Source organism: Scyliorhinus canicula, chromosome 27 (genome assembly GCF_902713615.1).
Source record: "Scyliorhinus canicula chromosome 27, sScyCan1.1, whole genome shotgun sequence".
Taxonomy (NCBI): Eukaryota; Metazoa; Chordata; class Chondrichthyes; order Carcharhiniformes; family Scyliorhinidae; genus Scyliorhinus; species Scyliorhinus canicula.
In genome coordinates, this window is record NC_052172.1 from 16066617 (window position 1) to 16083185 (window position 16569).

General features: G+C 45.0%; 1 protein-coding gene across 1 annotated transcript in view; it reads left to right on the forward strand.

Annotated features, from left to right (window-relative positions):
* The window catches only part of LOC119957999 (striatin-3-like), a 51816-nt gene extending 35541 nt beyond the window's left edge, over nucleotides 1-16275 (forward strand). Inside the window, exons 14-18 of the mRNA XM_038786250.1 lie at nucleotides 1119-1259; nucleotides 2712-2810; nucleotides 4391-4477; nucleotides 7657-7863; nucleotides 8923-16275. Coding sequence (XP_038642178.1) covers nucleotides 1119-1259; nucleotides 2712-2810; nucleotides 4391-4477; nucleotides 7657-7826 — 497 coding nt within the window. The 3' untranslated portion in view covers nucleotides 7827-7863; nucleotides 8923-16275. The remainder of the gene's footprint in view (nucleotides 1-1118; nucleotides 1260-2711; nucleotides 2811-4390; nucleotides 4478-7656; nucleotides 7864-8922) is intronic.
* The last annotated feature ends 294 nt before the right edge of the window (nucleotides 16276-16569 follow it).

Here is a 16569-nt window from a genome sequence, read left to right on the forward strand (position 1 = left end):
GGCACATGCACACACGTGTACTTTCCAGTCACTGGATAGTGTTCCAAGAGCAGCCACCTTTCTGTTTTAATATATGGGCCAACTGAGGCAATTCTACGGTTTAGCTCAGATTAGCTAACTCTGACAAAACTGGCTGATGCAATCAGGGGAACTTCTGTTTAGCTGTTAAACAATAAAGGCCAAATTGATGCTTAACAGCAGGATTAAGGAGACAGAAAGGGAAGTGCTTGGTCTCCTCACTCCTACCCCCGTGGTTATATCATGTCATTCACCAGCCACTTAGTGGCCGGCTGGCGGGTATGCCGGTTAATTACAACGGTATGGGGAGCCTTGTGACATATTGGGGGTCATGGGCAGGGTGGCTGGCAGGAAAAGGGCGTTTAAGCCATGAGCTGGAAGTCACTCCCGGTCCCCAGTTTAACGAGATACGCTGCCGCCTTACTCTCTGAATTGTTTCGTCAGCTGGTCGCACACTGCTAACAACCAAATACTGTCCCCTTCAGCTGCAGACTCTGCTGCCACATGCAGCCGCAGACCCCCTGTCTGGAGGCCTTTTCATTCGCCCTTTTCGGCCCCTGCACACCAGGCATAACTCAACTCCAACTGAATGTCTTGTGAATTGACTTTTGTGAAGGTGGGCGGATTCCTGATTTTGGGGACTGGTGGGATGACATCAGATTGTCATCGCCCTATATTTTACGTGAGTGCAGAGGGCTGGGGTGCCCTCTGATTTACCTCTGTAAACCTCAGCCCAATGTACTGCTAGTTATCAAAATGGATATCAATAATCTGCCGTAGTGCCTTCAAGTGTGCAAGATGGAAGTGCAATGCAGTAACGGATATAACTTAACTATTTACCTTTTGCCTCAGGGGTGCAGAAAGCCCCACCGAAGAGCTACAGGCCATAAGTATAAGATAGTCACCAATAGATCTGTAGGAAATTCAGGAGAATGACTGTAAGAATGCTTAGAATGTGGAGTTGCTACCACAGGGAGTGGTTGAAGTATTTAAGCGTAAGCAAAATAAGATGCCCAAGGGAGAAAGAAATAGTGCGAGACACTGATGGAGTTAGTTTACTTTAGTTGGTTTCTAAGTGCAGATTGTATTCTCTTCTCCAGAAAATGGAATTCCTACCTCTGTTGCCTTTGCAAGCGATCCTGCTCATGCGGTAGCTTCCTTCACTGGCGGCGATGTGGTCATATACGATCTGCAGACGTTGCAGCCAGTGATGACCCTGGATTCTAAAACGTCTGACACTGGTAAGCCGACAGAAGGGGCGAACGGAGAGAGGCTGTTGGCCCATAGACCCCCCCCCCCCCCCCCCCCCCCCATCTCTTGCAGTTATTTGCTCGTTTTTGCATGCGTTTCCAAAATTTACAGCACTCTGCTTCCATTTTGCTGGCATGTTTACAAGTGGGATGTAATGGTGTCACGTCAGCTAGTCGATAAGGCCGTATGTAGGAAGGTTGGCCTTCTTTGGACCTCCTTTGTCTCGCTATTGAACGTGATTTCTTCACCCACACCAGAGGGACATGCAAGCTTTGTAAATTAGCCATGCACTAAAAATAAATAACTTTTCCAGAAATTGTGGGCTGAATTCTCCGCCATCGGCATTCTCTGTTTTGCCAGCAACCCCGGGGGTTTCCCAACGGCCTGGGACTGCCCCACAATCGGAAACCCCATTGACCAACCGTCGAAGGGTGGTGCGGCGGGATAGAGAAACCCGCTCTGTGCCTTTCGGAGTCGCATATTGCTGTGACTTAATTACAGAGGAAATGCCCGATGCTTTGAAGTAATCGGAGGAGCTTGGTATAAAACAAAAATAGAGGCAATGGAGAAGATGGGGAAAAACAGAGATTTACTAGCAATATACTAAACTAAGAGGTTATATCTATTAGGGATTGTTGATCGAGTTGGGGCTCATTTCCCCGGAAATGAGAAGACGGAAGGGTGACCTGATGGGCCTTCAATATTATGAAAGGTCTTGATAAGCTCGATGTGGGAAAGTGTTTCCACTTGGTGGAGGAGGCGAGGGGTGCAATTTTCCAGCCATTCCCGCCAGCAGGATCTCCTGGTCCCACCGGCGGTAACTCCCCGTTGCAAATTCCCCAGCGGTGGAGGGTGTGGACAATGCGAGACCCCGCTAACAGCGGTGGGGGGTGAAAGATCCTAGCGCTGGCCTTTTTGCCAGCTCCCGCAAGACATGCATGCCTTGGGGGAGGGGTGTAGAAAATCCCACCCAAGGCTATTAGTATAAAGATAGATCTGTCGGAAACTCAGGAGAATTACTGTAAGAATGCTTAGAATGTGGAGCTTGCTACCACAGGGAGTGGTGGAAGTATTTAAACAGAAACAAAATGGATGCCTGAGGGAGAATGGAATAGAAAGAGTCACTGATGGAGTTAAGATGAAAAAGGGAAGGACACTTGTGAGGAACATAAAGGCCAGCATTGACCAATCGTGCTGATTGGCCTGTTGGTGTGCAGTAATGAAAGCAAGTGGACATTTCCCCCAAACTATATTAAACTTTGAATTACAGAATCGGGTTTAACCACTGTCATTGCTTGATCCCAGTTAATTTAGTGAAGGAGTAACTTCGAAAACCGAGTAATTGAATTCTCTTTCTCTCTCTCTCTTCTCTTCTCCGCCTCTTTTCTTTTCTCTTCTCTCTTTTCTCTTCTCTCTTCTCTTCTCTCTTCTCTCTCTTTTAGCTGCTAATCAGATCAATCGGGTTGTCAGCCACCCCAAGCTGCCCGTCACCATCACCGCACATGACGACAGGTGTATTCGGTTCTTCGACAACAAGACAGGTAATAGGAAACCTTTTATCCATTGGTATTTGTAGGAGGTTTTAGATGTTGCGACTAAGGCCAGAGCTTAGTAAATTGTTCAGAACAATGCAATTTGCAACCTATGATCAGATACGGTGATTGAGATGGGAAGAGTTCAGAGTGGGGTGACTTAGCAGGACATGGGGGGAATGAACAATGCTGAAACCATATATTTGAGCATCGGCTGTGACATTTCTATTGACTGGTCTAGCGAAGGGCCAGATGTAGCAGGGTATTGTGTGTGATATTCACCAGAGTAAAGTGACCAAACGGAGCTTTTAGCTCATCCTCCAGTACATCCGTCCTACAGCTTCCCCTCCTTCTCAATATTCAACTATCTCTTGAATGGCTCGAGTTCGAGTATCTGGATCGAGGAGTTTATTCTTTTTGTGGATACCCAACCCTTGCCCTAGCATGATTTTTGATGAAAATCCACAGAATCCCTACAGTGGCCTCATGGCGCCAAGGACCCGGGTTCTATCCGAGCCCCAGGTCACTGTCCGTGTGAAGTTTGCACATTCTCCCCATGCCTGCGTGGGTTTCACCCCCACAACCCAAGCATGTGCAGGGCAGGTGGATTGGGCACGCTAAATTGCCCCGTATTTAGAAAAAAAATTGGATTCTTTAAAATAAAAGAAAATCCCTATAGTGCAGAAGGAGGCTATTGAGCCTGCACTGACCTGACGATGAGCACCCTACCTCAGTCCATTCTCCTGCCCTATTCCCATCTAACCTGCACATCTTTGGACACAAATTTAACATGGCTCATTCCCCTAACCTGCATACCTTTGGGAGGAAACTGGAGCACCTGGAGGAAATCCACACAATCACAGCGAGAACATGCAAACCCCACACAGTCACCTGGGGCCAGGATCGAACCCTGGAGCTGTGAGGCAGCAGTGTTAACCACTGTGCCACCCTACTGCCCAAGAATTGCATTATTTACATTTTGCCAGGTTCGCTTCCTGAGCTTCAAGTATACTTTGGCCCAATTTTTAAACACGGGGAGAAGTATCAGGTGATGTCTGTGGAACTAGACATCCATTCAAACTATATATAGGTCAATGCCTTTGAGAGTTGGGAAAGGAATAAGACAAATCAAATGAACAAAGTGGTACTGTGGTTAGCACTGCTGCCTCACAACGCCTGAGGCCCGGGTTCAATTCCAGCCTCAGATGACTGTCTGTGTGGAGTTTGTACATTCTCCCTGTATCTAAGTAGGTTTCCTCCAGGTGCTCCGGTTTCTTCCCAAAGTCCAAAAGATGTGCAGGTTAGGTGGATTGGACATGCTTAATTGCCCTTTAGTATCCAGGGGTGTGCAGATTAGGTTATCGGGTTATAGGGTTAGGACGAGGGAGTGGACATGAGTGGGATGCTTTTTCGGGAGCAGGGCAGTGCTGACTTGATGGGCTGAATGGCCTCCTGCATTGTGGGGATTCTATGATCTAAGTGGACACGGAGACTAGACAGGGTGGACAGAAGATGAAGAACGTGAATACTAATCAGCTGGATGGTTGAGTGACATTTTCCTGTGATGTTCTTTAATCCATTTCTTTTAGGAAAAATGATACATTCAATGGTTGCTCACCTGGACGCAGTCACCTCTCTTGCTGTAGATCCAAATGGTATTTTCCTAATGTCAGGAAGTAAGTACCACTTAAAGGAGTTCCTGTTTTTTTAAAATCATGAATAACTGTTATTGCCTGATGATTGTTAGTTGTGTTATACTCCACAGCTTTAGGGGAAAAAAAGAAACTTTTAGGAACAAAAAACTTAATTTATAAACCATCTTCCATGATGACTTCTTTCAGGGGATCCCAATAAATTATATTTCTTTTGAAGTGTGTTCCTGTTGTAATGTAAGGAAATGCCAACATCCAGTATACATACAGCACGGTCCAACAATGAGACTAATGACCAGGTAACTTGGTGTACAAGAAAAGTGGAGACTGATGCTGCTTTGAGTTATTCACTCGGCCAAATTAAGCAGGAAGGTGCTGAATTGGAGACATTGGTTTGAGATAGAGGGACATCTAAAATGGCATCTGGTGCCTTCAGAGAATTAATAGCCAAATTTGTTTTGTATGCACGCGCTATTCTTGGGCATCGCCATGCTATTATTTCTTCAGGTCGCACTTTTCGTAGGATATACGGCTGGCCATCTGAGACAGCTAGACCTACACTAGTTGTTGCTTCATTAGTGATGGCTTTTTACCTGTACTCACTACCTGGTTACATTGGAAATCGATGGAAGAAAACCGCTGGTGATGCAGCACACAATTGCAGAATGACAATGCTTCACTGCATCTCATTCCATCTTGGTAAAAGAGTGGTGAGCCTGTGGGTTTCATAGCCACAGGAAGTAGTTGATGCACAACTTTGAATATATTCAAGAGCGGCTTGATAAAGCACTTGGGGCGAATGGGATCAAAGGTTATGTGGAGAAAGCAGGATACGGCTATTGAGTTGGATGATCAGCCATGATCGTGATAAATGGCAGAGCAGGCTCGAAGGGCCAAAAGGCCTCCTCCTGCTCCTATCTTCTAATTACGTATCTAGGGCTGGTTTAGCACAATGGGCTAAACATTTGGCTTGTAATGCAGAACAAGGCCAGCAGCATGGGTTCAATTCCCGTACCAGCCTCCCCGAACAGGCGACGGAATGTGGCGACGAGGGGCTTTTCACAGTAACTTCATTGAAACCTACTTGTGACAATAAGCGATTATTATTATTATTATGTATCTAAGCAAGCACTGAATAGGGACCAGCAGTCCTGAAAGGGAGAAGCAGCTCAGACCTCCCCCCAGTGGTTAGCGGTGAACCCAGAAAGATCACACGCTCTGTCCCCAATCCGCATTGAATTGACTAGCTTTGGAAATAGCTGCAGCACTACAGTGGGACCCATCTCTCTGGGATGGAGAGGAGAAGACAGTTTTCCTTCTCCTGATCCCTATTGAACAACTGTGTTAGAAAATACAAGGCTGCAGCACAAAGATAGGATCTGGCTTCTCTGTGATCCCCTGTGTTCATTATCCAAACTACAGCCATGAAGAATGACCGCTGAGAATTGTTGGGCTGTGCCTCGGCAAGACTGAGCCTTGAAGAGTGGACCAGGAAAAATAAAACAGGATAGAATTGAAGAAACGTGGTGCATTGGCATTTCAAATTACTATGGCACAGGCTGGTACCGTGCCGATTTTTGCTGCAGCAATCTTTACCAATTCTATTTTGAGAATAGAAGTGAAAGAGGAATCTGGGAGAGGTGCAAAGCGGAAGCATCCCAGCTCCTTTTGAAAATATGGGACAACCATGTGAGAGTACCTTTAAGAAATGGGTGTTTATAAAATAGCTGTAGTGGATGTACCTTTAAGAAATGGCTGCAGTGATGTCAGAGAGTGGGTGGAACTGGGCTGTCTGCTTTTAATTTCGCTTTGGGCTGTTTGCTACATGGTGTGTTTTAGTTTTGTTTTGAGAGCTGGATAGCTGCAGTCACAGCAGGAAGGTGTATTAGTCTCTCTCTCTGCAATCTAAAGACTGTCTTCAGATCCTTTGGTGATTTAACAATAATACCTGTTCCTGTGGAGAAGTTAAATCTGATGCCTTTCTGTAAAAAGTTTTTTTGTCTTATGGATGTTGCATGGAAAGATTAAGAGTTATTTATAGAGTACTGTATTCTTTGGGAGATTTATTGGTGTTGATAGTTGTTAAGATGTTTACTGTGGGTTTAGAAAGTGATAACTGGTTTCATAAATAAACACTGTTTTAATTCAAAAGTACTTTAACTCTCTGTTGAACTACACCTGTAAGGTAGAGCCGTGTGCTCCCCATAACCACAATCTATTAAAAGTTGTGGGTCAGGTGGACTCCATTATACACTTTGGGGTTCTCTAAACCCTGGCCCATAACAGGCTTCAATGTCCAACCTGTTTTGTACAATTAATGGGCAAGCTACCTGCCTGTGTTTTCTGTTACATGATCTGAATTGAAGGGTGGGAAAACTTATTAAAATAGCCTTGTGAAGGGTGCAACAGAGCTGTAATAATATTCAATGAAGACTCTGTATCAGCTTGATCTATATGGATTAATACCCGTGCTTTAGAATCAAACAATCATTGCTAGAGAGTCTACAAAGAAGGGTTATAGTTTCCGGATACGGTATCGACCATTTGGGACTGAGAGGAAGAGAAATGTCTTCATTCAAAGGGTTGTCTTTGGAATTCTCTGTTGCAGAAAATTCTGGATGCTGAGTTGTTGAATAGATTTAAGGCTGAGATTGAGAAATGTTTAGAGGGCTAGGGTGGGAAAGAACATAAGAACTAGGAGCCAGAGTAGGCCATCTGGTCCCTCGAGCCTGCTCCGCATCCAATAAGATCATGGCTGATGTTTTTGTGGACTCAGTTCCGCTTACCCGCCCACCCACCATGAACCCTTAATTCCTTTACTGTTCAAAAATCTCTATCTTTGCCTTAAAAACATTCAATGAGGTAGCCTCAACTGCTTCACTGGGCAGGGAATTCCACAGATGAAGTGGAACCGGGGTAGCAAACCTGCCACGATTTTACTGAATGGGTTACTGCTCCCATTTCTTATACACCGGGAGGCAGCTTAACTGGTCATTTATCCCGTTGCTGTTTGCAGAACGGTGCTGTATGAAAATTGACTTTCATAATTGCCTACATAGCAACATTGACTGTGCCTCATTGGCTATGAAGCAATTTGGGATGCCCTGAGGGAATGACGTTTGTATAAAAGCGCACAATCTTTCTTTTGGTTTCCCGTGCAAATTGTGCAGATTTTAAATTCCTGGGTGTACCTAATTGAACAGGTCACGACTGCTCCATCCGACTCTGGAACCTGGACAACAAGACCTGCGTTCAGGAAATCACAGCGCACCGGAAGAAGTATGATGAGGCTATTCATGACGTCACCTTTCACCCGAGCAAAGCCTACATTGCCAGTGCAGGAGCAGACGCCCTCGCTAAGGTGTTTGTATGACACAGCATCACCTTCCCGCTCTCATTCCTCTGAGCAGGTGAGCTTCAGCAGTGCAAATGTAACGTGGAAGTAATTTTTAATGTTCTGTCTGCTATGATGGAGGAGGGAGGTCAGGCGCGATCATCCCTCTCGGCTGCCGACTGACATGAACACACGGCAATCGTGAAAATACAGTGTAGGGCGCTTGCAAACTGTCCCTTTTCAATACCCCCCCCCCAAAAAAATATTTTAATGTACTGCTCTGAAATAAATAGGTTGTGCACATCAAAAAAGCATTTTGAGGGATTATTGGTTGGGTCCAACGGTGTGGAGAATTTGTGTAACAGTGCGGCACGGTGGTTAACACTGCTGTTTCTCAGCACCAGGAACCCGGGTTCGATTCTGGCCTCAGGTGACTGTCTGTGTGGAGTTTGCACGTTCTCCCCTCAGGTGACATGGTAGCACGGTGGTTAGCACTGTTGCTTCACAGCTCCAGGGTCCCAGGTTCGATTCCCGGCTTGGGTCACTGTCTATGCAGAGTCTGCATGTTCTCCCTGTGTACGTGTGGGTTTCCTCGGGTGCTCTGGTTTCCTCCCACAGTCCAAAGATGCGCAGGGTAGGCAGATTGTCTGTGCTCAATTGCCCTTAATGTCTAAAAAAAAAGGTGAGGTGGGGATAGGGCGGAGTAGGGTGCTCTTTCCAAGGGCCGGTGCAGGCTTGATGGGCCAAATGCCCTCTTCTGCACTGTAAATTCTATGATTCTGTGACTTTTTTCATTTGGGAAGTAGTTGTTGAAAAGCGAAAGATGGAATGTGTGTTCATCGTATTTGATTACATGGTTTAACGAGCGAAGCTCTTGGGAAGATCCAGAGGCCATGTCCAAACATTACAAACGCTGATGCAAGAAGCAGGGAAATTGTAGGTTTTTTAAAAAACCTGTAACCAGAGTTGTTTGAAAAGCTCACTTCTGCCGCCTGGTGGTCGAATGCAAAAACAAATGTTTTTGTGTGCCCCTGCAAAAATACCACTTGTGATTAGAGGTTTCAATGAAAATATCTGTCTGGTTAATCTTTGCCCTTCATTTGCATTTCATTCCCCTTTTCTCTTCGTTTCACAGACTGGTATCTGCTCATCTATAAGGGTTGATCCCACGTTCCTCCCAGAATGGTTGCCTTTGAATCAGTGAATGAAGATGACTTTGTCCGCCAACCATGAAGTTCAGAACCCTGGACTCGCAGCCCTGGGTTGTGCTCCCCATCCACATCTTTCGTAGCGAAGCTCAGGGTTTGCGTGTAAACCTTTTCAGGGGCTTGCGTTCACCGAACTGTCTACACATTGTGCATATGTTTTAAACTTTTAAAAGGAACGATTTGGTAAATTTTGTATAGTTACCCGATCGTGGGCTGCGTGAAATAAGTCCGAGAAATAGCGGAGGTGCAGGTCAAGCCGTATAAAAGTGCAAGAGCGAGTCCAATGATTGGACTACTTTTTTTTAATACAGCCTGCTATCGGCGTGGTTTTGTTTTCTTGCCCTGGCTAGTTATCCATCTTGTCCCAGTTTAGGATTAACATAGAATACAGTAGCAGGCACATGTAACAGGGATAAGAGTTCATGACCCTTTTAGTCCACTTGCTCCCCCAATAATACAGCAGTGGGGGGGGGGGGGGGGGGGGGGGTGTTATACACGCGCAAGCGGACCAAGGTTCCCCAACTTGGGCATGAAAGAATGCGATTGTAGTAACGTTTAGTTTGGGGTGGTCTGCCACCGCCTCTCCCTGTATAATCTGAGGATCACTTCGCCCGACGGTGTTGAATGTACTCTTATGGAATCTACCCCATTGGATTAATACACGAACACTCCTGTCTGTCCTCTTGTGGACAATTTAATTTGAAGTGGTTTTCCCGATTTAACTATTTTCCACACCATTCATTATCTTCTGGAGGTTATTATCTTCTGCGGAATTATCTATCTTGCTGCCCCCTTTCGAGATGGAAAAGTCCACATTTCTCCAGTGTCACCTCAATGCTCAGACCATTGACATGAGGGAACAGCCTCATTGCTCCTCACTTGATTGTTTGCCTTGATCTGACAACAGCACCGTACAGTTAGACCGTGACAACAACCCCCTTCTCTCCTCCTCTTTCTCTCCCCCCCCTCCCCAAGACTTTTGTAGAGGTCACGGTTTCATTGGTCCACATGGCACAGGTTATAATCGCTGCTGGGAATGAGAGTGTTACATATTTCCCTTTATCAGAATTATGCTAGTTACTGCAACAGATGGTAACCAGTTTGGGAGCCTTGTACAAAATATTTCTTCAGCGATCAACTGATCTTTATCTGGGGAGATGGGACATCTTGGAAATGGCAATATGGAGTTATTTTAGTAGCTTGAAAAGACAAGGTAAAAGGGGAGATTTCATCAATTTATGATTTTTTTTTTGCAGAATCTGCTGTGGTGGTCACTGCAGGCTATTCTATCCTTAAGCTTAATGCTGCAGGATCGACTTATGTTCATGTTCAAATACTCGACTGGTCACCCCAGTGTGTAAATCCTAGCACTGGGGATGAAAAATACACCTTTTATCATGTAGGAGGCTAAAGTACAATTCATATTGTATGACTGCAAGTGACCCTTGTTATTGGCTAGATCGTGGTCTCCAACTGAACCAGATGAAGCTAGAAGGTCCCAAGTTCAATCAGTTCTGAGTTAGCTGTCACTGTTAGCCTCAAGATTAAAGTGTGGGAATATCAGCCGCGGTTTAAGCTTCTCTTGTCCACTGGTCCCTCTTTGGAAGGTGTGCATGTGGACGCTGGACGAGGCCGGGGTTGTGCTCGGTGGTGAGCTGGTCCCACAGCCTTCCTCGAGCAAAGGGGGGAGAAGATTGGACCAGTGAAGCAAGTGGTACTCTGGAGCCTGGGAGCATAGGCCCAACCTTTTCAGAAAGACAAAGGGCCCTTTCCTTTCCCATCACATCCTTTGAAGTGCTGTCCATCTATAAATGCTATATATAAATAAAATCAGAGCATAAATGCAGGGATTCCAGGGCATTCCACACCTGTCCAGAGACCAGCTTTATCAAAACACCAATCGCCTGGAATTTTCAGTGGCATTCTCCCAATCTCCTGCCATACCTGTGGTGCTCAACGGAACCTCTAGAGTAAGGTTATAAGTGACGCTTCACTGGGAGGTCTAGCCAAAATTATGGTGGACGGTCAGGAGCATCCTGTAGAAATTCTCCCCCTTCTGCTTTTCGTTCTAGGGTAAAAGTACTGCCAGAGCTACAATAGTTATTGAAGGGAACAGTATTTGGGGGAGAAATCTGGTGTGTGGAGGGGGTGCAAATCCCGGAGAGCCCATCCTGTGCCAGTGTGTCCAACCTGATATTCACTAATACATTAAGTAATGTGCGTAGCGGGAGGGATGTTGCGATGGTCTCGTGAGTATCAACGCGAGAGAAATCGAAAATCTATTTCTGACCATTCTCCCAGTATGCAGTAAGCCGTTATCCCTGTCAGTATATCTTTGCTGTGCCCTTGGATTGATCGGTTTGCCTCTTTTGCTTAAACGTGCTGGTTTAAAGTGAAGTATTTAAAATTATAACGGGAACAAGTGCCTTCTTGGCTCGCCTGGTTGGCAAATTCACTGCGTGATATGGTGCTGCACCACACACAAGAACTTTGAGAGCAAGAAAAAATTGCTTGGGCTATCAAGCTTGCTGTATCTAGGAATTATATCTGATTGTTTCACCATGGGAATCACCTGCCTGCACCACCACCATCCCCCCCCCCACGCACACACACGCACACAAATCCCATCAATCACCTGAGTTCCTAGTGAAGGAGCACTAAGTTCACTTCCATTAGGTGGGTGGGAGGAAATTAACCTTGTGTTACCAGCTCTATATTGCTCACCTGCTCCTACCCAACAGAGAATCATCTCTGCTCCCTTTAAAGGTGTCGATTGACAACCTTCTCTCGGAGCCCATACCTTGTGCCCACCCTGTTGTGGACCTAGAAGGATCTCCCACATCGGCTGTGTTCTGCGCTGAGTTAGTTATCCTCAGCTAAGGCAGGAGAGCGGGTCTCTGTGACCCTGAGATAAGGACGGGATACACCAGCACGATGTGCTGCTCCTGATCACTGTTTGCTGGAACTTGGGCTGAAGGGTCAAGTCCGGTTGGTGTGAATCCTAATGCATTTCCCATAGTGCAACAACCTGCCAACACTCACTATCCAGACTTGCCCCCGGGTGAAGTGCTGGACGGCTGCTAGTGGAACTCGTACCTCAATGTGAGCGTGTCGCCTTCAGAAGAGGAAGAAAAAGGGAAGTTAATATATTTTTTCTCTGAACTGCACTGGATAAACATTGGCAACCTCCCATCTTCATGCATTTTTAATCACGTACAGACCGATGTTACAGTAAACTCTTAATTCTGCACCATACATTCAAATTACAGAATGGTAATCCAATTAGTCAATACAAAAGTCAAGTATTTTCTAAATAAAACTAGCCAATAATGTTTAAAAGTGAATACAGTATGGAGTGTAAATACACAGGGGACAGTAGCCCCAAGAGGCATCCTGTCATAGATACATTTAAATGCTGCTTGCTTTCTACAGTATTGTTGGTAGGTTCACATCCAGCAGGGATTTTTAAATAATTCTTTGTGTTCCATCAACATCTCAGTCAGTAGCTGTGCTGTGCAGACCAGGCTTGTCCTCATTCCAATCCCCAGGAAGCAGAGTGTTAGACAGTTCTCAGTTGGGGTGGGAGTTGGAATGCTGCAGGTGGTCTCGGTGCTGGGCAGGGTAAAGGAAATTGGACAAAACTGCGACTGACCGCTGTTAAGCTCACCAGTGCTTACTCCTTTTCCCGCTAAGTCGGCAACCTTGGACAAGGTATATTTTGCTTTTGCACGTTTTGTTTCTGCTAGCTTAGCAATAGCTTGTAAAATTGAAGGATATTTTCACCCTCGTGTGCTTCAGTGGGAAAACACACTTGCTTGATGTGACGTGCCATACAGATCAGAACTGCCTTTCTAGTCCAATCCTCTCAGGATCTCTCCATGTGAGAGAAAGAGAGATGGGGAAATCAGAGACTAACCATCGACTTGTGTTGGAGAGAGCATTTGTGTGATCTCCAGGTGAGCTTGGCGGTATTGCTCTTGCTGTTTTGTGCGCCTCTCTCCTTGCCTGCAGATCACTTAATGTTAGCGATACACAATGGCTTACAACAGTCACATATGTGTATATCCTTCAAGAGGAGCGGGAAGGGAGTATTCTAGAGCTGTGAAGAATTAGTGTATTTTTATTATATTGTGAGCTGAGCAAAATGTTTAAATTCTTACATAAATGTAAACAAAATGCCTCAAGGTGACATTGACCTCTGTTCGTTCCAGGACTAACATTTACTACAAATATAACCGAGCTGTGTAGCAATCTAGGAAGCAAAACCTACATAACAAATACAGTTCCAGCAAAGGCTTTGACAATGGTTATATATATATATATATATATATATACGTGGGGGAGTGGGCCTTGGTAGGGTGTTCTATCGGAGGGTTGGTGCAGACTCAATAGGCCGAATGGCCTCCTGCACGGTAGGAATTTTATGATATATATTTTCAATTCCTTTATATTGTAAAAGGTACCATAACTGTTCTATGGAATGCAGAACTACATTCTGTTCAGTGTGACTGCCCCAACGTTTTTGTCTCCATGAATAGGTGTATCTGTTGGAAACTTGGGGGCCAAAGAGAAAATTTAAATCCTTTTTCCCACCGGTCTGAAGCTGCTGCTACTGGCAGCTTGATATTCTGAGTTCGGGTTTGGCGCTCAATGAGGGAAGCAACATTTTCCCAAGCCTCCAGTCCCACAAATCCAAACCAGGCAAACCAGCAAGGGAGAAATGAGGCCAAATTGTCTAAACCTCTTGGACCATGCTTTGGACGTCCTGGCTGTACAGGTGTGTTTCCCAGTCAGAGGTCTTCTGTCTCGAGTCCCTTTCCTGTGCGAAGCTTCTACCTGTTGTTGAATCCCTGTCGACAAGATTACTGAACGTACCCTCCCCAGCAGTTTGTGCAAACAAGGTTTAATAAATAGCACACAAGCTGGCGGGCCAGCTCAAGTCTGTGCAGAGAACAGAATGCTACCTGGAGCAATCTTGAGACTGTGGCCTTCATACAAATCTGTATTTGTGAGGGTTACACTTCAAAAGGGTTCAGTGTTCAAGAAAAAAATCACGGAGTTTGGCAACACTATCAGTTGGGTTTTGTAGAATTACGTTAACTTTGTCAGCAACCAGAGACATTTGACTCCAGAATCTTTGGTGGCAGGAATTTTTTTTTGCTTGCAAGCAGGACGTTCAAGAAAGAACGCGTTGGGATTCTATAGCAGGCATGAAACGTTAGCCACTTAAATATAAGTTTACGGTTTCATATTTAATATTTTTACTCCTGATTGTTATGTTACCTTCTTTGATGTCTTGCACCCGTTTCCTCCTTGGTGTCAGTTCAGGGGGACCCCGGGTGTGATAATGAAACAGAGGGTGGTCATCATAAATCATTGACAAAGGAACAAGGGTAATCAATTGGTAACTATCCTTAGGCTTTTTCAGAATTTAGCCCCCCCCCCCACCTTGATTTTTTTTTTCTTTTTTTTAAATTTAGAGTACCCAATTAATTTTTTTCCAATTAAGGGGCAAATTTAGCGTGGCCAATTCACCTACCCTGCACATCTTTGGGTTGTGGGGGCGAAACCTGCGCAGACACAGGAAGAATGTGCAAACTCCACACGGGCAGTGACCCAGAGCCTGGATTGAACCTGGGACCTCGGCGCCGTGAGGCAGCAGGGCTAACCCACTGTGTCACCGTGCTGCCCACTGGATGCACCTTGATGAGTGATGAGTTCTCAAGTTCAGAAAGGTTATATTTTGGAAAAAGGAGATCCTAGACACAAGACTAGTGTGTGTGAATCTGAATGTGCACACTCTGGAGTGCTCCTGTTTTCGAAAGGCTCTTTCACTGTCCTTTTTTGTTTGTTGTTGCTGTAAGTGCGATTCTCCTCTGCCTCTCCATTTGCCCTTCCCCTCCTTTTTAAAAACATTCAATATCCAATTTCGACCTGAATGTGCAGGCAACCACAGGAGGAGCGCTAGTCTGCCCCCCTCCCTGGATTACCTCTTGCGAAACACTCAACTGTTTCAACCAGCCAGCTGATCACTGACCACACTTTTGTGCGTCATCAATGCATGGTAGGTTTACTGCATGTCCTGTTTTCTTACAGTCAGGTACGCAGTCAACAGTGGAGCCCTTGTCTGCAGTCAGCTGCTTGTAGCATAAACAAATCTCAAAACAGCTTTCCTACTATATTTCTTGGTAATAAGTCGGTACTAAGGACCCTGGTACATCTAATGAGCCCTACTGGCCTCCTGAATGTGTTGCGATTTTGGCCAATGTTCTCTTTTGAAGTAGATGGTGGTCAGCATGAATGTGGAATTTTGGCCAGAGGTTGGTATCGGATGTGTGCCTTCTAATTTGCTGCTGTCCAAAATCTTGTTGATGCAAGTAACTTGGAGTAATTTTTATCGTGGCTCCCATTGAAAGAGGCAGGTAGCAGATCAGTCCAATTCTTTGCCAATGTTTAACTGTCTAATGGGAAATCATACAAGGGGACAACTGTCATATTTCTCCACATGTTTCCTTCCTTTCTAAATTGATGTCCTGGCCTTAGGATAATGTCTTGCTTTGACCAAGATAGGATATCATTATTTGGGTAGGTAAAGCTATTAAACCCTTCCCGCTTCTCAAACAAGTGAGAGATTCCCACTCTCAGCACCATTAAAATTGGGAGAACGGTTTAATTCTCCTTTCCGCCAATGGTTACAGGTTGTTCCATGATTTCTTTTGTTGTTGTTGTTGCAGGAGTAGTTTCCTGGGTCTCACTTTGGAAGCCAGTCGGCTTCTTAACCCTCTCCCACCAAATGATTCCGCCTCCCTCCTCACTTCTTCCCAAAAGATACAATAGCGCCTGAGCCCTATCTATATCACTGCCGACAATGAGCAAACTGATTCTGAGAAATGTCTGGTTATATATGCAGTTCTTAAAAGGAAATCAATGCAAGACTTTGGAAAGTGCGTGACTGGGGTCTCATTTGCAAGTTCTCAGTGGGACGGGATTAAACTCGCAATCCCTTTCGAAAAAAACTTTTCTCTCTCTTCTCCCCCCCCCCCCCCCCCCCCCCCTTCCTATGAATTTATTGCAAACAAACTGTATATTGTGTAAAATTTTAAATATGTGATATTTTGTACATCTCACTATCTCAAATAGTTGTGTATTTATCGAAGACTACTGTAACTCTTTTTTATGGCACTTGTTTCCATGTCTATTTATTTTACTTTTGTCTTAATTAATCAGTGACGTTCTGTATGTGCAAATGTCTGAAAATAAAGTGTTTGTTTTCTATAGAGTCTGTCATAGTAACACAACTGCATTCCTACTTGACCCGAACGCTCGAAGTAGGCTTGCCGTTGCCCTTTGTTGGTCGATCAATGTAACTTTTATAAACAAGATTGTGACCGAGTTGGGCAGTGGTGCAATTTATTGGCCTGACCCTGCAACTATACAATTGCAGGTAACTGTTTACATACAGGTGACCTGCTCTAAATATTTATCTAGGCTCATTGTTAAATGTTGCCATAAAGCTGTGACCAAAAATCATACCGGGAAGGGCATGCATACACAAGATTTTAATAATAGATAGA